The 25,172-nt window shown below is 32.6% G+C and overlaps 1 protein-coding gene across 2 annotated transcripts in view; it reads right to left on the bottom strand.

Annotated features, from left to right (window-relative positions):
• cmpy (crimpy) overlaps positions 1-25,172 on the bottom strand; it is a 91,075-nt gene that overhangs the window by 25,143 nt on the left and 40,760 nt on the right. For both annotated transcript variants that reach the window (XR_011160481.1, XM_069051616.1), the window contains exon 2: positions 15,250-15,435. Coding sequence is in view for 1 of the 2 variants with exons in the window: in XM_069051616.1 (XP_068907717.1) it covers positions 15,276-15,435 (160 nt within the window). In the remaining variant the exon portion in view is untranslated. The remainder of the gene's footprint in view (positions 1-15,249; positions 15,436-25,172) is intronic.

Raw genomic sequence — 25,172 nt, 5'->3', positions numbered from 1 at the left:
CGAGGCAGTATAAGCCTTTGAATGCACAAAAACATCTTCGCGCACGAAATATAAACAATATTTTTTCTATAATTGATTCAAAAAATTGAAATTAAAAATTCAAATTTTTGAAGGAACTCTGAAGTTTCAATGCAGTGACCAGGTTGCTAGGTAACTAATAAAAAACAGTGCGTGAAATGAAAAACAGAAATAGTCGTATGCGTGAAATTGCATTTCACACACTGTTTTGTATGGTTTCTATGGATTCGATCTTACTAACAATGTAAAAAGAAAGACACGTAAGAAAATGACCCACTTCATGCACAGATAACTATGCGTGAATTTCAATTTTTTGAATCAATTATATAAAAAGGTATATTATTATACTCATGTCATATCGTGAGGAAATTCCTTAACATTGACAAATAACATAAAACACAAAAAAGTCAAAATGTGGAGGCGAGACGCCGCGCCGGTAATTATGTTGATAAGCACTGCACTATTACTTGATAGTGTATGTACTCCGGCAAAATTGCCGTGCCGCCGGGTGGAGGTGGGATACGAATAATACACTCCTGGACAGAAAAACCCGGACACTAACATTTTTTCATTTATTAATTAATTTAAGATTTAAGAAAGTGAACAATAATAATAAATGATAACAAAAACTTTTATTTATAACAATCGACATTTACACATGTACATGTACATGTACACATGATTAGAGAATTGGAAAAAATGTGTATCTCCCTTGTATTTTAAGGTAAATTTTAAAAAATCAATTTTTTTTTAAGTGTCCGGGTTTTTTTGTCCAGGAGTGTATTATAGAAAACACACACAAACAATAAATTATACCCTTTTGAAGCCATCGCGGGTGCAACATCAAAATATCGCGGGGGCAACATCAAAATATCGCGGGTGCAATGTGCAATGCCTCTGACACGCTCTGATTTAAGCGAACATAAACGTCTTTATAACCACTTATATAAACGAAATAAGAAATCAAACAGTGATAACTACTAGAGACGATCATATCATAGAGAATTGGGCCCATAACGTAGAGAATTTATAATCTTTGGATTTTTCGCCAAAATACTCTAGCAAAACGTTCTCGGTATAAATGCGTGCTTTTTTTTCCACACACCACTCTCTAAATCGGTTGTAAGCGGCATCGTACAACTTTCTTGATTTGTTTGGCAATTATTTCAGGGGTTCTTCGTTTTCCATTTACGCAGTCACGTAAAACACAAAATTTTCGGAAAATTCAACTTGTTTATTAAGGAATTTGTGTTGTCAAGGCATAAATCTCAAAGACTACTAATTCCATTAAATTCATCGAAAGATGACAACTCATTTGTCATCATTTTTTTATTCTTAAAATTTGAGATTTTTGTGTTGTTTTTACTCCCTACCGTGAAAAAAATAGTATACATATATACTTCTGGAGAGAATGCTCATTTTTCCCTTGGTGCTTTGTAGCCCTCGGGCTTCCCCCTCTGGCTACAAACTGCACCTTAGGATCATGTATTTCTCTCCCTCAATATAATAATACAGGGTGTTTCTGAAATAGGTGCATTAATTTTAACTGGTAATAGAACTCATCAAAAGGAACAACTTTTCTCTCTGCCATTTTGGCGAAAAACGTTGCGTAATGGCTTAAAAAAATAGGAAATATTTTCCTAAAACCATTCATATCTCCAAAACTAAGCTACCTAAAAACGTGAAACAACCAGATTCTTACGAAGTGGATTTTTTAGTATACGGGTAGATTTGTTTGAATTTCGATTTCGGCGTTAAAACACGTTTTCTGGATGAAAATGGACGTTTTTTTTATCTTAGCGCTGATCTCAATTAGCCATTGCAGTATTTAGTGGCGTAGGGCTATTTTAGTGAAAAATCTCTCCAATTTTTTTTTTTTGAGTTAAACATCGTTTTTCGGCAAAATGGTAGATAGAAAATTTGTTCCTTTTGACGAGTTCTATTACCAGTTAAAATTAATGCACCTATTTCAGAAACACCCTGTATACTATTTTTCACTACTAGTCTCAGAAAGCGTCATTATTGACTCTCGAACCGACCCCAGAAGGAGAATTTCTCTCCCAAGGTTAATAATTAATAACTTTCATTATTAACCAAGGTCAATAATGAAGAGCCGTCACTTAGCAACGAAAGATTTTCGTTGATTTCATTGGTTAACGTAGAAGTCCCTTAAAACGTAATTTTAATTAATTAATTTTAGTTAAATATTGCTTCTTATTAGTTTGTACGTTATTGTAAATAGAAAAACATTTTTAATAAGCCGTGCATAGAATTGACGTTGACGCTTGACACATGCCAACCGAAACCGATGACAAATCCCTACTTTTTGCCGGACTAAGTCGCCGAGACATTTATGTTTCTGGACGATTTCGAGATCTACAAACTACCAAATATAAAAATATAAAAATTCATAACATTTTAAATTGTGACACAATACAAAATTTGAATTTGACACACTAGCTTTAAAATAAAGTAAGGAGCAACTTTTATAGTGAAATAAATTATGAGCAAAAGTTTCTTTATCAGTTACAAAAGCATTTCATTATCGTTTTCTTTTGTAACGAGTATTGTACGCAATTTCACAAAAGATTTTGTTTTGAAACCGAAAATGTTTTAAGCATTCTTCCAGACGATAATAAATTCCCTGATTATTACATCGTCACTCCTGAATTTCTACCAACAAAGTTATTATTCGTGAAGAAAGTTAAATACAAAACCGGCATGTACAAAAGAAGGTTTGTTATTTGTACTCTATACAAATATGATAACAAAATACTGTAAAGAAGAAACTTGTCTCGACAACGAAACTTCCTACTTACTGTGGCACGTTCGCAGCTGTCACATACACCCAGGAGACACCGAACTCAATATATTTTAATCTAGGAAAATTTGCATTATAAAATACGAAATTTGTGTATGTAACTTTCTTTTCTAGAAACCTCTCTACGCCTCTTTGAAAATAAGAAAATCCATCTCTAAAACATCATTCTAAAATGCAAACGTGGGGTAAGAAGCAATCTGCACAAAAAGCGACTTGTGCAAAACATTCGCATTACGACACAAATATCTAAATACGCTCTTGACTTTCGAATGCTAAGAGGAATTCAATAAGTTCGAAGAGTGAATCGTTACTTTTAGGTACTCACCATGATTGTTTCTTTTGTTAAATTATCTTTTTTTCATTGATAATATTGTTGGACTGTTCACAGTGCTCTACTTCTATTCTTTCATTTTTATACAACACTACACATTTTCGTATCTCTATGTAATTAACATTGAGATCATTTTTTGAATGAATATTTATTACGCCATTATTAAAATTTTAAAAATGTAATTACCCAGCAAAACTAAAGTTAAAAAAAATTGTCCCTATTTAAGTTTTCCTGGAGTCGTTACTGAAGTTAGGAGGTCGACCACATTAAATTTCATATTTAACCACTTAGGGGGTCATTCACGAAACTCAGATAATTTGCAAATCGTTAACCAAACGGCAAATACAATGCGTCAACAATGTCAGTTGTCATGATTTTGAATTTGCAATGTCTTATCGAGCCTTACCGAGTTTTGTGAATGACCTCCTTAATAATTAAATCTCTATTTACACTTATTCCACTGAAAAAAATCTTCTACTTAAAATTAACCCATACAGGGTGTCTCAAAATTCGCGAATTCTGAATTCAGAGCGTTGTAAGGGATCACTTCAGTAGTCCAAATATGGAAATAAAAACAATCGAGACTCCCCCCACAAAAATACATTGGTCTGAAGGTGCACTCTTAGAAGTGCGTTTTCTTCAAATACAGGCTGAAAAGTTCAGTGCTTATTGTTATTTATGGTGTAGATGATTGTGGAAAATAATAACGTAAAACAATTTTTTGAAAAATAGCTTTACTTTGGAGTAAAAAAATCTTAAATTTTTGTAATTTTTCTTAAAAATGGAACGGCAACGTAGCTAGAATAGTATTTTGTCACAGTGGATATGAAGGCTGCTATGTATTGAACAAAATTAAAGTGCTTATATCTTTTTCAGGAAGAGCGAATTTTTTTCTTCTAAGTATTTTTCGAGCTCCACTGGGTTCTTCCCTACCACGCTCTGAATTCGGAATTCGCGAATTTTGAGACACCTGTATATCATAGAACTCCCTGAATGTGAGGCATATCAGAAAAATCAAGAAGGTGCCTAACCAATTGGCGTTCACATTCGAAATTGATTAATTGATAACAACAGACCTTGGCATCAAGGACCACAATTTTACCTAATCCGAAATAAGTATAATCCGATTTAAATAATTTCGGAGGGGCACTGTCAATTGGAATGTTTTTTTATATCATTTATTTCGTGTTCTTGAATAACGAATTGGTAAATTGTTAACTGAGCGGGTATGATTAAAATTTTAATTTTAATTTTTCAATAAAAAATCTATTGTAAATATTTATTGTTGAACATATTAATGGCATCTCTTGTGTTTTCCATTACGATTCCAAAGTAAGTTTAATAGTAGTTTATTTAACGAGTTCGTGTGTAAATTGAGCTTTTTTTGGGATGAGTATGCCAGCCTACGAGTGCCAAAAAAAGCCCAATTTACACAAGAACGAGTTGAATACAACGTTTTTTTGTTCGACGAATCCCCTAAAGGCTCCAAATCGCCTAAAATCTTTAAATTAGCTTGACGTTTTGTTTTGCCAAGTTGTGACATTTATCAAAATCCGCTCACACAAGAGAAGTTTCTCAAATTCTGACAGTGTCGAACAAAAAAAAAAATTGTTTAGTACTAAATAATAACGGATCTGTTTCTTTTTATTTTGACATATAAAAATAAGTAATATCTGCAATTTGTATATCAATATCGCGAAATGATTCTTTAATGTACCGTTTGTAAAGCTCTATTTCTAAGTAACATTTGGGGGTTTTCTTCAACTGCACCATTTTCGTCTAAATATTTTCTTATTTTTTTAACATTTAAAATGGAACCAGTTTTCGCAATTTTTTTCACTAACTTTCGGAAGGCCACATGAGAAATTGTGGTTTTAGGATATATTTCATTAAATTTGTTGATTACCTCACGATAGTAAAGCTCACCGGTACCATAACATTGAATTAAGTATGTTTAATGTGTAGTCTGACGTTTTATAAATTGCTTAAAAGCACATTTGCAGTAGGTAGCTATGGTATTTTGAAGATTAATTCCCACGTACATCAAACGTGCGTGTTAAGCCCATCAGAGCGCTTGCTTTCATCCAATCAAAAATGTTTATAGCGATAAAAACGTCCCACTCCTCTGTCATCTGTCAAAAGTGATTAAAATCGCATGCTACTCCTATCAGGTCTCAAAGTGTTTTTAATAACTGTATTATCAATAAATAATTACCCAACGTTAAAGTTTGTATTCTGGAATTATTTTTTCCAAAAATAACATGACAATGGGCCGGTTCGATCACGTATCAGTTAATCTCACATTTGATTACGATTAACTTAATTTAGCTTCTGTAAACTAGCCCCTAATCTTTTATAATACTTATATCTGATAAATTTCCCAATTTTCACTTAAACATTTTTGCTTTAGACAAGCGTATTAATACGGCTACGTATTAACCACCAACAAATGACGCATGACATTCTTGTTTCATAAAATGCGTTTCGTCGTTCGATAATATCTAATAATAAATTATTCTCCACATCTACGAGTATAGTGCACTTTACAATAGTTACTTACAAAGCATTCTGATGGTACTAAATCAATAATGTGATATCTAAGTACATATGTATGTATCTCCACTTTGCTCTTCGATTAAATTTGCAGAATGCCCTCCATTGTTTTATAAAAATAAGTACATAATTTTTTAATGGTTTTCACTTCGTCAGTCAATCTAGTCCGAACAAATGAGTATTTTCACAGAATAGAACACAGAATATTCAGTCTTTCAAATATTTTGTCGAAGTAAAAGGGCCTTCAGCTCCCCTTATACAGTGTGGAAACTTTAACTAGAATAAAATTCATATCTTGGACATAGGCGATTTTTGTAAAAAATCCCGAAACAGGTCGATTTTTGTTTTTCCTTCCTTCATTTTGGCGTATATGGTTGTTGCATATTTCTTCCTGGAAGTGCGCAACCACCCCTAACTTTTTTTTTTCAAATGAAATGGTATGACTAGTGATACCTCGTTTGAAAGCCTACTTTGCAAGAAATACAACGCACTATTTTTTTCCTAATATTTTCAAAATCTACGTGCTAAAAAATAAAAACCAATTTTATAATTTGAATTGTATTTAATGCAACAAATGCTCAAAATGGGCACCGTTTCTTTCTTGGAAAATTGCAAATCGATAATAACAATGTATCCCTTACGTTTTGTAACATTTCCGATGTGATTTGCCTAATTTCATCTCTAATACGTTGCCCAAGATCTTCAATACTGTTCGGTTTTAGGCATGAAATTAGGCAAATCACACCGGAAATGTTATAAAACGTAAGGGATGCATATTACTATCGATTTGCAATTGGCCAAGAAACAAACGGTGTCCATTTTGAACATTTGTTGCATTTGAATTTTTTTATTTTTTAGGACGTAGGCTTTGAAAATATTCAAGAAAAAAATTGACAAATAAGAAATCAAAGTAATTTCATTTAAAAGTCAAAATGACATTTTGTCCTCTATGTAAGGTTATAAGAAGAAATATTGGAAGAAATTAATGTTAGACAAAAACTTTAGAACTAGGCCCATTTGGGTATCTTTGAGAGTAAACATGTGCAGCTTGAATAGTATTTTACGGCACTCACCAAAGATCACAATCATATCTGTTTTTTCATCATTTGAATACATGATAAAATCGCGTAAAAACTGACGTATTATGTGAGATTCTAAAATGATTAACAATGATGCCATCATGAATTATAAATTATAAATTATTTAAAATTAAATCTAGGCGATGTTTTAAACTGTATTTTGTGTTCCATAACATTCAGTTTTCGCAGGAACTCTACGGTAAATAACCCTGTGTAGTTACATACTCGTACAAAGAAATATAAAAAATTGTCTTTCAAACGTACTAGGTACTTTAGATTTATCAATATCCGTGAGAATTTGAGTAAACATGTAAACCCAAGTCGGTTTCACATCTCTTATTCTGAAACAGAAGAAGAAAAGAAAAAGTATTACCGACGAAACTTCCTCTATTCCTTGCGCCTTCCGCTTATTTCAGTATATTTTATATTCACTGTCAACTAAACGGAAAGTGACCATAATAAATACTATAAATAATAAATAATGATCATATTTTGCCATTATGCAGATTCCTTGAGTATGCCGCCTTTAATCATCATAATTTAACAAAAAAAACAGCGGGTTCTATCGTTTCATGTATTTCTGTTATTTTTATCATTCTCATGTTATGTATACCGAAATCTATTAATCAATTCATAATAAACTTAAACGGAAAATGCAAAATGAAATACATTACGCAGCATGACAGTGTCTATGCTTGACTCGAAGGCTTGAAGAAGTACTCGGATGCTTTCGCATCCTCGTATTCTTCAACAAGCCTCCTTGTCTGCAAAGTATCACTTTCATGCCTCGTAATGTAATATACTATATTGTCCGTATGAGGGAAATTATGACTTTCACATTGATTTTTTATAAGGTTATAGTTACCCGGTTGTAAATTGGCAGGTTTGTCCAAAAATGCTTTATTAATACTGTTTAATTCTTCAATACTAAATTTGACACTATCTGAATTTTTTATTTTAATGTTAAAGTCCTTAATTGTGTTCCAAAATGCTTTAGGACTGAGTTTAAATTTTTGTTGTAAATATGCTTTTTTCCGCATTAATACATGCGTTGACAAAGTTCCGTCGGTCTAATCTAACTTACTATAAGAAAGTGTGACAAATATGTGTAGGTATTAATAGTCTAGGTACCGTATGTTTCAAAAAATGTGTGATCAAAAGCGGCTGCGAAAAACAAAAACATCGAGAACGTGTCGCGAATTATAGTAGTATTGAACCGTATTTACAGAACAACGGCTCAGTCGGTTGATTGTTCATCTAGGAACTGTTCTCAAAACAAAACCATCGTAATAATGATATTTACTATTATTCAAGTTAAACCAAACGTTTTCAAATCTTTTATTTGTCACAACTTCTTTTGATCTTCTTTCCTACATATTATAGTATCGGGCGTTCAAATGAAATCCTAGGCTGGGAAGGCGTTGGAAACCGTCAATTGTTTTGCTTTTTTAAAGCGTAAATTGACAGTTGTAATTAGAGCATGTTGACAGTTAACCTAAAGTTTATAAACAAAAAATCTTTTTGTTTGTTTATTTCTTGGCAATGTTTTACATAAAAAATAGAATAACTAATGATTCCTATTCTCAAACCAAATATCTAAGGGCACACTTTGCTAAAAACAATTAAACATAAAAATGTCATCACTCATCATTCGTGTCAAACGGCGTGAAATTTAAATTTTACACTGTTCTAAATGGTTTACTTTTTTCAACACTTAGGTACTCAGCCCAGGTTTTCATTTGAATGCATGATAAAGGGTGTTCATTTAATATTCTGGTAGCATCACCTATGGAAATCTTTTGTTTTGAAAAACGAATGTCGCAGCGTTAAAATACGACATAACCTCACTAAAAAATAACAGCATGACACGAATTATGATAAAAAAGTAACACAATTAATTCACGCACAAATTAATCAATTAATTAAATGAGGTGCTGGAAATGTCTACCTTCTTCTTTTCGTAAGAATTTGTGGCACGTTCTTGCTTTCCTACATAAGGTTCAGTCTGTTGCGTTGCGATAACTGAGTGGAGCATTTTGCATTATTTCTCATGCAGTTTCAATAACTGCACTAACTGCAGCAGTGCGTTTTAGCGGCTGACCTGTAGTTTTTCTTCGGTAAACACCTCCAGTTTCACGAAACAACTTTACACACCGACTCAGGTTATCTTCGAAGGTTTTCCGTCAACAATAACATTGGGAAATTCGGCGACAAACTCTTCTAAGCAGTTTTGTACGGAGTAGATCCATGAACCATTCACTTTCAAACCATTGCGAAAATAACTTCAATCAAAACGTTTTCTGCTCTAACGTGAACACCAGCAAATAGTAAACTTGTTAGTAAATTTACTAACGGGAAGTTCAAACGACGACATGCCTTCACAGAAACAAAATATTTCCATAGGTAAGACTACCAGAATATTAAATGAACACCCGATATAACTAACGGGGTAGCTATACCTACATTACAAGGAAAGTGAACAATGATTAAATGTAGTTTTTACAACACCATCAATGTAAATAAAATACATTTTGCGTTACCCACCATGAAATGACCATTTGTAACCATGAGTAACATTTTCATAAATAAAACATTGTTTAGTGGAAAGATATTTCCACCTCATGTGTATTTCTGCATGCTTCAAAGCAGTGCTATTGATTGGTCGAAATTATCTTATGACCTTCGTTTTTATACCAACATTTCTTTGCCTGATAGCATTGTAACGACTCTTAATTTGTTAACATACCTTAATGTTAACAGAATGTGATCTCGTTTACAGAAACAGCATTAACGTCGATTTAGCGTGACTACTATCTATGCATTCTCACAACATGAAGACTAAATCTTTGGATTATAATTTCACCTTTAATAAATCAATTCTGCAACTTAGACATTTGTCCAATTACAATTTTAGCCTTACATCATTGGCAATTGTAGAAACATCTCTTCGGAAATGGTTATTGTTATCCATAAATAAAAGTCATGGTGAGATTACCTACATGAAATAAAAAGCGCTACTTTGAAATTTAACAGCAATGAAATTTACTTAATGGGTAAGAACGAAAAACGTCTTTGAATAGGTACTTACAATTAAGACATATTCAGAACAAAAAATTATTACCATATCCATTCTTGTTAATTTTACATATAATTTGTAATTATGTATAGTAAGTTAGATAAATTCAAGGTTTCAGGTATTTGTTAAAGGCACTGAATGATTTTCATAAAGATTTAACAACAACAAAAAACATTTATCTGAAAAGATACTTTCGTTCACAAAATTCATACCTACGAAATTACCGTAGATTTTACTGCAGGAAAATATACCTATCCTATAAGACATACAGGGTGAATTCGAAATACGTCACAATCTTAAAACCCCAGGATCTTCAGACCAATTGTGAAAATCACGTGCTTTCAGTTTTGCGCTATAGATCCGCATCAGGGCAGAAAAGCCATGTAAAGTTCAACCACAAAAGTTGAGTACGCCACTGATGTCACGTTAGGACGGATAGTAAGATTTAAAAAGTTATCGAGTGCAACGCAAAAAAGGTACAAAAAGTTTTGTTACGCGGATGCAGATTAGTTGCTTTCAGTGCGACCTTCTGCTATTGTTTGCTTGAAATTTTGTGTCTAAGTGTGTCATTATCATGGAAAATTATACCAATAGGGAAATAACCGAAGGTACTGTGTTACGGAAGTGCAGATGGTGTTGCCTTAAGGGCACAAGCTTTTTAATCGTGAAAAGTTTCCGGCGCGTCGTGTTCCGCATTCGCAAACATTTCTGGCTATTGTCTACGGGAATATGTTACTTTTCGACCGAGAAGTGTGAACAGGGGCCAAGTGTATACGCCACGGGTGTTAGATCTCGAACCCCAAATTTTAGAGACTGTGGAAGAAAGCGGGTCAACAAGTACCCGGCAGTTAACTCGTGAATTTCAAGTTTCTCAGTTTGTGGTTATGTCGCACTGTTAAAGAGCAAGAGTTGCACCCCTATCATTTTCAGGGGGTACAAGCAATGCAACCAAACGATTACATTCGCCGACAAGATTTTTTGCGAATAGTTTTATTAACGGAGTTTTTAACACCCATATTCATCAGCACAAATCCGGGACGATGCAGCAAGTTTTGCAAAGGTTCGGGACAATCTACACCGAAGGGCACAGGCGTGTATTAGAAAACATGGCCAACATTTTGAAAAATGTGTCTAATTGTAAGTACGGTAGGTACTGTTTAGTTATTATGGTTTTTGCTTTGACTTTTCCTTTCACTTGGTTTTCACTTTTAACCTTACATGTTTTTTCGGCTATTTCATTCATAGTAGGGTTTTGTCACTTTCTGTTTTTAAAGCGTTTTTGTGGATATTCATGATTCGATTTATTAGAGCTTTCAGAAGCGTCTCGTTCGGGATGGAATTAAGTTAAATTGAACTTTATGAATTTAAAATGTTTAATCACATTTTCGGTTTATTCAATTTATTATTGAAGATACTCTGGTTTACATATTGTGATGCATTTCAAATTCACCCTGTATAATACAGGGTCTCTCAGAACTGGCGGATCAAAATAATACGGTGAATTCATCATATTCTGGGAATAATAGGAAAAAAGTTCAAAAAAATCTATCTTAAATAGTGATTAGGAAAGAGGCAGTTTAAACGGACCAATCCTGTTGTTGATGTTAATTTACCTATAAATTAGTTTTCCTGCTTTATTTGTAACTATGGATGCATTTCAAATGATGCATTATGCATTGTTGGATATCCGCATTGTTTGTCAATAACGGACGTTTTTAGGTTTTTAGTATTTTTCAGGTTGAAGTATTTCTGCTAGGATTTTTCCTATTGGGAAAACGAACTGCGTACTCCTGAGCAGCAACTGTTGCACTCTCATAACACTGTCCATATAAGACAAGCATATCAAAATATTCTGAAGAAGTAAACATTAAGCGTTTTTAATGACGTTTGTAATTGTCAGAAATAATTTATTATCACATAATATTCAATTATTATGTCTTTGCAACAATCAAATTTGTTTCGATAGTTACTAATATAATTTTTTAAGGTAATTTTGTATCTACACGCGATTGGTCAATTAACAACGTTCTTATTTTAAAATCCAATGAGGATGGATTTTTTTTAAATATTTTTCCTATTATTCCCAGAAGATGCTGATGTCACCGTATTATTTTGGTCCGCCAGTTCTGATAGACCCTGTATAATAATTAAATGCGGTCAGCATGTAATCGAAATCATCATTCTGATTGATTTATATCAACTAATCCAAACCTACTCCCAAAGTAATATTTACATATTTTAAAACATGTTTTGAAAAAAGGGCCAACAAGAAAAGTATTTGTTAAAAAATTTGCTAGCACTACGAAACATATAAATTTGGAACATGTTTCCAGGAGGTCAATTCTTGACTATGATCGTTTATTTGCGAATTCGCATTTTTGCGAAGAATAAATTGCGAATGGTAGAAAGAAAGCCTATTCTTGAAGTTTTCGCAACACATTTTTAGGCGTTTTTGTGTGTGAAACATTTTGCAACGCTCAGTTTATAAAACACTCCGCTGGGCGTCGTGTTTCAAATTATACTTCGCGGTGCAAAATGTCACTTCTCACACTGGATTGTAAATAGCTATTTCGATGGGATAAAGAGTTTACCGAAGGACGTGAAAGCTGCGAATTGCAAGGTGGTTCTGGTTCTTCACTTTTTTTGATCAAAACTGTGCCGCATTCCCCTCATAATCTCGACAGCACCCCAAATAAATGGACGACGTTTCGAAATTGAAATTAACGGTGTCAAAGCTTTAGAGGCGTTTTATGAAAATCGTATCATTGAAGCAATTTTCAGACGATTTTCGTGGATTTACTTCTACGGATTTTAAAAGAAACAACAAATGGTGAAGTTTCAACAGAAAGGACTGTGAAGAATTTGCAATTCGACATGACATTGTCAAATTTGGAAACCTCTAAAAAACTTAAAATCACTGACACAGATAATATTGCAAATATGAATGGCAAGAATTTTTTTTATTGTTGTTTTATGTAGTAGTGGAATTTTCATTCCTTAAATTTAGTAATTAACAATTCTGCAATGGGCTGAAACATTATTATTTTTTGAATTTAAACATATTCCCTTTTCTCTTACTATACTCGTCGTTCTCATGTGGTAGATAACAAAACAAATACTAAAGTTTATGAAGTTCAGAGAGTTCAGACAATTGCTAACGTATGAATTGTTTTAGTGAAACAATATTTTTGCACGACCTGTATACAGGGTGATTCACGAGAAGGGTACTTCTGAATTTTTACTTTGGTGCAACCAACAATACCAATGGCAGTAACTACTAAATCAAATGTGTTATTTCTTTTTAAATTAGAAATCAAAGTAAGTTGGATATTTTTGTGAGAAATGTCAGATTGGCAGATAACCTGTATTTAATCAAAATTCAATATATAAATTAACAAATTAAGTTAATGTAAAAGGTATTCGAAGTGTCTACCATCGGCTTCAAAACATCTGCAGCGACGACAGAATTCTTTCCACACTCTCCATAAATGAGGAGCATGTCAGTCTTTTCGTCGTTATTGTAAAAACACATTTTTCGAATTGACAAAGATTTTTTGCTTTAACGTCAAAGAGACAGAACTAAGAGCCATCGTGGATTCAGTTATAATTATTTTCAAAATTTGAAATCAAGATATTGTTGCAATGTGTATAATTGGTTGCGGTAAAAAGAAATTCAGAAATACCCCTCTCGTGAATAACCCTGTATAATGAGCAACTTTACTCCCTGATTGTATGGAGTAAACCGGGTCTTTTTTCCCCTTGGGCAAAAAACCATAGCCAACTCAAGCTTTTAGTCATCTTTTTTCCCCTTGGGCAAAAGACCATGGCCAATTCAACCTGTTATATTTATTTCAAATTACATAATTTGTTTTTTTTTTACTCGAGGTGTAGTTTGTAGCCCGAAGGCGAAGCCCGAGGGTCTTACAAAGCACCGACGGTAACAATCATGCAGTCCCGAGGTTCAGATACTATTATTTGCACGATCCAAAAATGTTCATGGAAAAAGCCGGAAAGTTAAAAATTATTTTTAACTGTCAACATGACACTTAAATTTAGCTTGAGTGATAATTTACAAATTCGGCTTTTTTCAATTAAAATCGTTGGGTCGTGCAAAAAAATAGTACATGGACCTCGGGAGTGAATGATTTTCACCCTCAGTGCTTTGTAGAACCCTCGGGCTACAAACTGCACCTCGGGTAAAAATCATCCACTTCACTCCCTCCGTGCATAGTATACTATTTCTTCCTGACCATTCGAAATGTTTTTTTGTGACAATTCTTGTGTAATAATTGGCTCCACAGTAAGCCAACTGCTTCTATCTTGTTTATTCTATTGAGGCTGTTCAAAGAAAAATTTTAATCTACTTGCATTTCAAAGCATTTGGTGTATTTCCTCTGGTAGGAACTCATAATCATATTCTTCGCGAGCAATTTAACTTTTTGTCTTTTGCTAATAGGAGAAAAATTATTATATTATTATTCCTTCATAAACTGATCCATTATAGAATTGATTGTGATGATCTACTTCAGAGATTATGTTTTTGTATTCCTCGATTAATTCGATTAATTAATAGAAACGTTCTGCTTTTCTATGCGGCTATGCCTATATTTAACACCCTACTTCGTGCACCTATGTCGGGTCTGTATAATGCAGTTTGTAAAGATTTTGACATCTATTACGTTTCTGGGTGTTATTGTCGAAAATCTCTTACGGTCTATTTTGTAAATAAAAGTTAGGATGAATATCATTCAGCGTTAATTTAGTTTCATGTATTATTATGGTTGTTAGTAATGTCATTTTTTGTCATTTTTGCTCTGTAATTGGTTCTTCTAGAACTGTTGAGCAAATAAACATTATTATTATTATAAAAAGAGACAACTTGACATATTTCCACTCTTTTAGCAGTGGTGCATTCATACTTAATTACTGGTTGCAAATTGTCTAAAAAAAAAGAATAATTGTATTTTTCTTGAAGCGCTTTATATCCCATTTTACGATATGGAAAATGTGTCTATGTCATTTATGTCATGTTTATGCAAGACGTAAAAATCTTATAGTTCTTATAAACTTCGTCCAGCGAGAGATTGGGAGATTTTAAATTTTATTAAATTAACCCATCACTACAAAATGCGTTAGAATACATTAATTAGAGCATAATTTCGGAGCAAAAATGTTACTGCTAATTTTACATGCGCTAGGTACTACTTTCTCTACGTAGAATTTAGTAATTTTGAATTGAATTGAATTTAATTGAAATTGAAATTGATTTCACTGAAATACTTTTTCAAATCCATTATTCGAATAGGTATTATGATATAGTATTTTATGAAAAATAATCAAGTTCATACGTTATGCGAATATATAAACTTACACAAAAAATATGAAGAAGAGTATTTTTCACGTGTCCTCGTGATTGTCAAAAATGATAGGTCTACAAGTGCCTTCACTTGGCGACGGCCCTGGTTGCTGGCATGACAGTCCCGGTTCACAAGTTCCACTGAATCCTAAATCTCCACCGCAGGGTTCTCCTTCCGTACGTGCACATTCCTGACAACACCTGCAACAACACAAGAAAATTTGTAATTAAGGATTAGCTATTTATGCACCAAGGGCGTTACAACGATGATTACGCCCGGAGAACGATGAATCCACCTCGAGGGCTTTAGCCCGAGAGATGGATATCGTTCGATGGGCGTAATCATTCGGTGACGCCGTGGTGCATACAAGATTTTATTTTTCACTATACGTGTTCTACAAAAAAAAAAAACTGGCATCATTGCAATTATGAATTGATGAGGGCGTTATGAATTCATTACGCCCACTTATTCTTATTACGCCCGCTTATTCTTATTACGTCCTGTATTATTCCCCGGTTGTTATGGACATGTTTACGTATTTCGTATCCTAGGAGTTATCATGCAATTATACTAAAGTGAAAAATAAATTACTTAAAATCATCAAATGTAATCAAAACATATTATGAAAAGCTATATCAAATGAATGCAGTGACGATAGATGAAAAACGTTATGTTAATTACATGTTTAATTTAAAAAACATGCTTTTAATTTTTCTATGGCTTTTTGTTTAACAATCCTATATTTGTTCTATGTAAAGTAAATTAGTAAATCAGTTCCCAGACCAGTTATGTTGTTCATTCAAACCATTTCTTTCTTATTTCTACTTGAAAAATATATACCTATTATGTAGGCACTTTGTTACCGAAAGTAATTTGTCTTTCTGCAAGTTCATATTTGGAAAGTCTTTTTTCAATTGTACTATTCGCGTGGAAATTTATTTTTAAATGCAGAAATTACAGATTTCACATTTTAAAGTGCACAGCGTGATCAACAATCACTGAATCTGTTGGCAATGAAACAATTGAAAAATACTGATGCGGGCCACGTCATTTGCTTCTACAATTTTGTACTTTTTCATTACTTTTCCATTGTCTCCATGTGTAATTTCTTTTGTTTTGTTGAAAGTTTAAAATGTGCTGCTTCGTCTGCCTGCTTATTGACGCTTTACTCCGTTTTGGAAATTCATTCATTTTGGCAGCGACAATAATAATATTTTTATATGACAATTTAAATCTTTGCCAACGACAGACAAATTAGACAAATTGTTATTTATTTTGTAAAAAAATCTAACAAAAAAAAAGTTCCGGCTAATTCGTCATTACAGAAATGAATTTACTACCGAGTGAGCAACAACAACTGTTTCAGTTGGCAATAAAAAATTTTACATGAAATTTTCAAAATTGTGAATTGTATCTATTTCTGTTTGTTTTATTGACATTATTGACAGCTGGCATGCATTTCAAATTTAAACGTCTTGGTTTTTGTAATCTTTTATTAATAAAATGGTTTTCTCGTTGGAACATGACATAAAAGTCACCAAAAGTCACCAGAATTTATTGCCAACTCAAACAGTAATTGTTGCTCACACGGTATAATAAATTGAATCAAAATAGCGTTTTTTGCTATAAACGTCAAAATGACAATGTAGGAAATTTAATCAGCAAAATGACAACGTAAAAAGAAAACTAACGTAAAAATTGTTCAACATTTTGGAGTAAACACGCTTCAACCCTGTTTAAAAAGGACCCTTGAACGTGGCGTAATGTCTCTGGAGTTATGGGCATGCACTCATCACGAATATTTTGTTCTTCAATCGTAAGTACCGATGTTTGGTAGACTCTTTCTTTTAATACGCCCCACAAGAAAAAATCAAAAGGCGTTAAGTCCGAATTTCGGGGTGGCCAAAGGTTATTGCAACAATACAAATGTTTTTAGATATTGTCCGACAATTCTATGAAAATGAGGTTGAGTCCATTGCTAGAACCACATAGGTAGTTATCTTGTTCGTATATTTAAATCCAACTCTTTCAGGAATAAGGGCTAATTCATTTTGTAAAAAATGTAAATAAATCAAAAATGAAAATATGCCTGCCATTTGGATATCTCTGTAGATACAGATCCGCAACGACCATGGCATTTTTACGACATAGGTACCCCATACAACAGTTTTAGCAAAACTGTCAAGGCAAAATTGACAATTCTCCAAGCAATGTAATCGTGGATTATGGTATATTACACTATAAGTGATGAAAGTGCCTGATTTTTCAACGAGCAATACATGATATACTCACGAGTTGAAAAATTGCACTTTGATCACGAAATGTGTATACTATTTTTTCCAACGTCGCTTATGAAAATGAATCTCAATTTTAAATTTCTTTATAATTATTTTACTCCCCTATTTTTTTAATCTTCCGGATCTGGAATTTCAATTAATTCAAATAACAGTGTTTTAATTTTTTTATATTTATAAGTATTGTTAATGTAGTAGATTGTTAAATAAATTTTCCTCACTAGTGAGTTTACTTTCTCCATTTTCCTCACTAGTGATGCAAACGCCTATTTTCCTCACTAAATTGAGTGATGAAAGTATCATTTTGATAAGCGATGTTGGAAAAATATTTTAATTTGTTTTAAATTAAAGATCTAGTGAGTGCTGGAATTAGTATTTTTGGTTGCATCAAAGACCATTTCAGATATAAGCCACAATTGACTCATACTGTATAATAGGTCGCACTAATATTTAAGTATTTAAAAAATTATAAACTCAAAAATCAGTGTAAATTATTATTTTATATTTAATTGAAAGAGTAAGCTGAGTTCATAAATTTAAAGTCATCGTCAACGTGACATTTCTATGTAAATTAAATTGTCAGTGTCATTTAGCTTTGATTTACTTTCCCCGACAAATTAAGTTCAATATTTTGTTCACCTGTAGTGAACCTCTAATCTAACACATTCGTACATCCTAAAATTATAAGTTAAAAATAAGCAATCAAATTAATTTAAATAAAAAAAATTAAATAACATTACTATCGTGCGTTCGTTTAAATTATCCTCAAAGTTGGCGTTGAAAAGTCGATTGTGATCGCACCACTCGTAGCTGATCCATGATCCATAATACTCGTACGTACCTGTAGTGCGTTCACAATCGACTTTTCAACGCCAACTTTGAGGTTACACTTAAATGAACGCACGATATGTACTAACATATCCGTTCATCAAGTAGCCTTTGAATTTTTCACAAGTGAAGTGTAAGACTAATGAAAAAAGTTAGGTTAGGATCGTGTTAAGAAGTGACATTTTTGACTAACTTCCTTTTATATGTAATGTGAGTAGCAGGTTATCAAAAAGGTTTATAATTAGAGCAGGACATGTCTCTGGGTACATGTTTGGTAACATTGAATCTTAATTTGACGAAAGTCGCAGCGATGTGTAATCTATAAAATCTTAAGTTAGATGTGTTTTTCTTTATGTTGAAAACATCAAATACACACCAAGACAATTTTTAAAATTATAGAAGATGTTGAAAATGTTGACCAGCGTCATTGATACATTTTAAAACTCTACGGTGAAAATTTTTCTTCAGATTTTCCACCATTATCGGATTATTGTCCGTTTCCATTATTTTATGTTGAATTCTTTACTGTGGGTCGATCAAATTTGCGACAGGTGTTTGAAAAAAACAATTTTTTAAGTTCTTGTGAAAGCAGTTCATTTATTATAATTCCACAGAAAACAAAACAACTCCAAAAAAGACGCAATACACAACCAACATCTGTCAAAGAAGGCATCATCCCTTTTTCGCTGTATCTTCTTTCATCAAAAAGTCATAGCCAACTTGATGAACTTTTCATTTGAACACCCGTTATCTATCAAAATGTATCCATTTCGTAAATGTTAAATGTATGCTGGGAGGAATTTCCCGAGTTTGTGGTAGAGCTACATGGAGCTACGAGTGCACAATCGACTTCGTCTCGATTTTTCAAATTCTTCCTCGGTTCTGTTATAATGCACTTACCTACTAACCTTATATCCCAATATACTAGGAGTATTAAGAGTAACCTCATGAAAAAAATTGGAGTGCAGGTCGTTAATTGTTATTAATTCATAAAATAATTAATAAAATTATTTTTATCTAGGGACAAAAAACAGTAAACTAAAATTTATAGCTTTTTGTTTGGAGCATTTTTAACGAATTGCAGTGACGTCCATTTAAAAACAACTTAAAAAAGTATAAAACATTCAAAACACGTTTTCTTAAAATACAAATATATAATTATTGGTGGATTGTGTTTAAAAACACTTTGCATTGTTGATGCGTCAGCGAAGAAACTAGGGTAACAATATAAAATCAATAGAGCGCTTTAGATTGATTAGGAATTTTCAATTGTAATATAAAAACGCATTCATAATCTTGCTACCTAGTACTTGTAATATTTATTTTCAAACAGTACATCAGTAAATTTTGATAAATGGTAATTATGTGTTAATTTAATACGTAGGTATATTACTATTCACATTATAGTTACTTGTTGGTTCGCATTCTCTGAACACAATATCGGAGTTTCAGGAAGGCGACGTTAATTCATTTGCAGTTGCAATTCATTTTATTATTGACCTTCGCAGCATTTCTGTTCAAATATTTTTTATATGCTTTTATTCACAATCCTGGAAAAAATGCTATTAATCACATTGTTTTTCCATTCTTTTAAAAAAGAGTAATCAATCTTATTCACCACAGAAAAAACAATTTGCAGCAGGTTTTATTACAATAACCATAATAACAACTGTAGACGTAATTTTTATATCGCAAGGATCAGTAGCAATATGTTTGATCAAATGTCGACATATCATAAGTATTAGATCATTAATAAATTATAACTAATATGTTTTCGTTTGGTAAGTAAATTAATAAAATAATCAGTAAAAAATGCAATAAAAGACAGATGCTTAGTGAATCTTACGATGAAATTTATGAATTTTCTAAAGTGAACGTTTGGTAAATACATACATAATAAAACTACTATACATAATTCATAATGTCCATGACGTTCAGATTTTCCGAAATTCTATTTCTTGAGCACTCTGTTCCAGTAACTGAGGTCACAAATTTGGAATATTATTAAAAAAAAATAACTATTAGCAATTTTTTTCAGTTACTTCAACTACTTCAACTACCTTAACTACCTTCTCAGAGTAATAAATAACAAATAAAAAGTATAGGTAGACATTTGACATCAGCAATATTAATCGAGGACTTAAGAATAATTACATCTTCTTACTTCTATTTAATTAAAATTAACTTAAACAAACTTTGAACCTCATTTACATACAGTGTTTGAAATAAAGAATGTAGGGAATTTATTTCTGATTCTCGTAGATCTGCTAGAACCTAAAACGATTTGATGCTGTTCAATTTATATGTAGAGGAAACAGATAAAATATAGTAATATAGGAATTAGATATTTTTAAGCTCTATTGCAATTATTGAATAATGTGTCGACTATTCCAAGGATATCAATCGTTTTCTAAAAGTTCTTGATATTCCGACGCATGCTTAGAATAACATTAGATCCATCTTCGTTTTAACCGTGGACATGTATAAGTTTTATTGAATTATTGAGCCTATTATTCGCCGTATACATGAATATACTCAACACCATTGCTAAGGCATAATGAAAATCATTGAAAATTATTTTAACTTATTTTCTCTCTTTAGTCCAGTAATTAAAAATTATAATCATTTCTCAATAATCAGTGGCTGAATACATGATGATTATGTGCAAATTACGCATTGACTTGTCAAATTTAATTTGACACTGACATTTTTCACAAGCTCCGGCCACCAACCTATTTTGTGTGCAACCCTACGCGAAATGAGCACTTCGCGTGTGTACAACAGGCCGCTAAATTGAATTTCGCAGCCTTGACGACGGCCGCAAAAGTAAAAGTCATTTTTATATTTACTTATTATCACAATTACAACATATCTATCTGCATATTTCCGCATATTTCCGGTGTAATCTTACAAAATCTGGATTGGTTACAGTTAAAGTTTGATTTTGTGTCAGGACAGAATTTTCATCCGGTTTGAAATTCCCACCAATTTCAAATTAGACAGCCGCATGAGAAGGAGTCGATAAGAAAGATCCCTATTATCGATCTATCATCTATATAAAACATACACATGTGAATTAGGTCAATTTTGGTTAATTTTTCACCGATCAAAAAGAGAAATATCTTGTAACATTTTGGTTTATTTGTGTCTTTGCACGGCTCCTGATATTTCCACGCTTAAAATAACCTAAAAAGGCGCAGATGACGTTACCAGTAAGCGAGACGCTAGGCACCGATCAAGGAGCACGCGGTCGCTGTCAAGTTGACTTTACTTTTTTTAATTTTTGTATTAACAACTTTTGTTTTTTTGTTGATTGAATTAAATAAAACCTTCATTTCTTCATTACTGAATTCTCTCAAAGCCGGGCCGGTGACAATTTAATCTAGTATAACAGAACTGAACATTTACCTTCCACAATAAATACATTCCAATAAATAGGTAAGCCAGTACAACATTATCCGACACGGTTTTCACATTCTTCTTGTTACATCAAAGTACTGTAACATTTTTCATATTGCCGTTTCGATTTTTCAGGTTTCAAATGCGACACTGCACAATTTATAATATTTTTTTAACTCTGGATGAGTACACGGAACTAAAACATCGTAATTTTCTTCGGACATTTTTGCAATTTTTCTTAAAGTGAATTGTTTTATTTATGTCGTTTCCACAGCGACATGGCGCCATGTAGGCCGACTTTATTTTTATTGACAGTGACGGGAATTTTACTTGTTCATTTTATAATTACAAATTTTCGGGTTGCACACAAAATGTTGTGTACACCTGGGCTACGAAATCCTTTGACGTTCTCGAGATTGTTTGCCTCGGCCGCAAAGCGGCCTTGGCGACAATTTTTCTCTCGGTTCGTCAAAGTACGATTTCGCATCCTTGATATACAAATACCTAACTATTTTTTTTTAATATTTGCATTTTTATAAAGCCTAGTACCTAACATAAAAATATGACACACACACCTGGAGGGCAGGGGCTTCTGATTGGTTAACTTTTAGTTGTCTTTTTTCGAATACTATTCAAGCTAGATTTTATTTTCTTTAAAATTACACATCCTAATGCCTTCTCGCGTTTTCTCATTTTCCCTGGGGCGCGAATTGTGAAAGGCCCTGTAGAAGATTAACGAACGGATAAAACCTTTTGATGTTATTGTTTAACCAGTTTCGAGGAATATTTCTGATATGATTTTCAGTGCGCTGTTTTAAATAATCCAAAAATTCTTGTATGTTAATGTATACACGACTCTTCAAATGTAGCCAAAAGAAAAAGTCTAGACAATTTAGACCAGGGGATCTAGCCAGCCGTTCAACAGTTCCTCGTCTCCCTTACCATTTTTCAGGAACTGCATTATATAGGCTCGCTACAAAGTATGGCAACAGTTAAATATCTCGAGAATGGTTTCTCGGAAATCCTTGAGATTTGGTATGGAGTTAAGATCATTTAAATTCTATTCTTTGCAAATTGTTCAGTTTTATACATTCATTTGTTTTCGAGATACAAAGCTAACTAGATTTTTTTTAAATGGCAACTGGGGTTAATTTTATGATTTTTGAAAAGAGATTTTTTTTCTGAATTCAACGATGTATCACAAGTAATAATTAGGTTACATAGGAACCCTAATTTTTTTTTTTTAATTTAATTCAAAAATAAATAAAAGTAGCTACCGTTTGTTGGAATTCTTTGAAATTTGCTACGGAGTTATGGGCATTTAATTCTATAATTTATTTAAATTCTATCATTTGTAATTTTTTTTGAGTTTAATACCTTCATTTGTTTTCGAGATACAAAGCTAACTTGAATTTTTTCAATAGCAACAGGGGTTAATTTCATGATAAAGAGTGTTTTTTTTTAATTCAACACTGTATCACACAATGACCGTTTCATTTTTTGTGTGTCATCAAAAGTGTCATCACTTCAGCACAGCTTCGTCTCCTATCACCATATCCAATCATTAGAACTTCTATCCGGTCGGTTTCACTTAAATGAGGCATTTTTATAATAAATAAATAACTAATTAGATTGCACACACTTTGACATAAATTAATAATAGAAACTGTTTTCAAAGGTAACTATGTTTATTTATTTTTGAATTAAATTTAAAAAAATGTTTTTGACCATTCTTATGTAAACTATTATTACATGTGATACATCGTTGAATTCAGAAAAAAAACCTCTTTTCAAAACTCATAAAATTAACCCCAGTTTCTATTTAAAAAAATTCAAGTTAGCCTTGTATCTCGAAAACAAATGAAGGTATAAAACTGAAAACATTGCAAAGAATAGAATTCAAATGCTTTTAACTCCATTCTAAATCTCAAGGATTTCCGAGAAACCATTCTCGAGATATTTATCTGTTGCCATACTTTGTAGCGATCCTGTATAACAAATTACATACTTCAATTCTATAGATCTGTCATATTATGACATTAAGAAGTTGGCTCCCGTTCTGCCTCGTCTTAGAATTGTGGGCATATCTGAGGATATTGGTAATTCCGAATTTCTTGACTACTTCAGGAAACAAAATCCGAGTGTAATCACTGATGGTTCTGTCGTCAATTTGCATAGATTTTGGGCTATAAAGAAAAACGGTAAAATTTTTCAAGCTGAAATTTCTGTTGATTTGGATACATACCGGGTGTAGAATTGGTTTACGAGACATAGGATTTTACATGTAAAAATAAAGAGTTTCAATTATTGGCTCCCCTAACAATTTTATGGCAAAATAGTTAAAATGAAAGTAGAGAGAATTAAAATTACTGTCTAATTTCAATCTTAGTTTTATTCTAACATCTTGTGGTACTGAAAGAAAGGCAAGAAAAGAGTTAACACAAAAATACGAAAAAGTACTACTAGGCATGATTTTATTTCTTTCTTTAAATGGTATTATGGAGGATCTTCTTTAAGAAACTTCCAAGCAGGTTCCCAGACCGACCAATTTCAGATCAAAAGAAAATTAAATAATAGTGAAACCACCCGACAAATAATTTTAGAAGTCAAATTTCATTGCTAGTACTGCTTTTTAGTATTTTTGTCTTAACTCCTTTCTTGCTTTTCTTTCAGTACCATAAGATGTTAGAAAAAAACAAATAGTGGAATTAGACAGTACTTTTAATTCTCTCTAACTTTCATTTTAACCATTTTGCCATAAAATTATTAGGGGAGCCAATAATTGGATCTCCTTATTTTTACATGTAAAATCCTATGTCTCGTAAACCAATTCTACACCCGGTATAAATGTTTGCTTGAATGTGGTCATGTGCTTGTTGGTTTGAGCAGTTGTTCTGTTTACGACGCGTGACTAGGTGTTACAGATGCCACGGTTTTAACCATAGTGCTAAATTTTGTAAGAACAATCAATTGTGTCCTTTTTGTGGTAAATCTCATGAAGAAAATGCTTGCGTAGGTGCTGATAATGAAACTAATCCCAAATGCCGCAACTGTAAGAACATTCGCATGTCGCAAAAATTAGATATTGACTGTAATCATGCAACATTTGAGCATGAGAAATATTTTGCTTTCAAACTTGCCACGGCGAAGTTCAAAGAAAATCTGTTTGGCATCACAACTGAGCTGCCTGTGAGCAAAATTTCTGATGGACAGCACTCTGTGGCTGGTGATAGCTCTAATAAGTGACTAACTAATCTTTCTTCCAATCAGTGTGATAAAATAATAGACACTTTATCAATATTTTATCAAAATGTACGTGGCCTTAACACCAAATTGGTGCAATTTTATAATGCTGTATCTGTTCTTGATGTTGACGTGGTTGCTGTGACGGAAACATGGTTAAAAGACGATGTGTT

This window comes from Tenebrio molitor, chromosome 1 (assembly GCF_963966145.1).
Source record: "Tenebrio molitor chromosome 1, icTenMoli1.1, whole genome shotgun sequence".
NCBI lineage: Eukaryota > Metazoa > Arthropoda > Insecta > Coleoptera > Tenebrionidae > Tenebrio > Tenebrio molitor.
The sequence above is the reverse complement of the archived record's forward strand: the minus strand, read 5'-3'. Positions and strand labels throughout refer to the sequence as shown.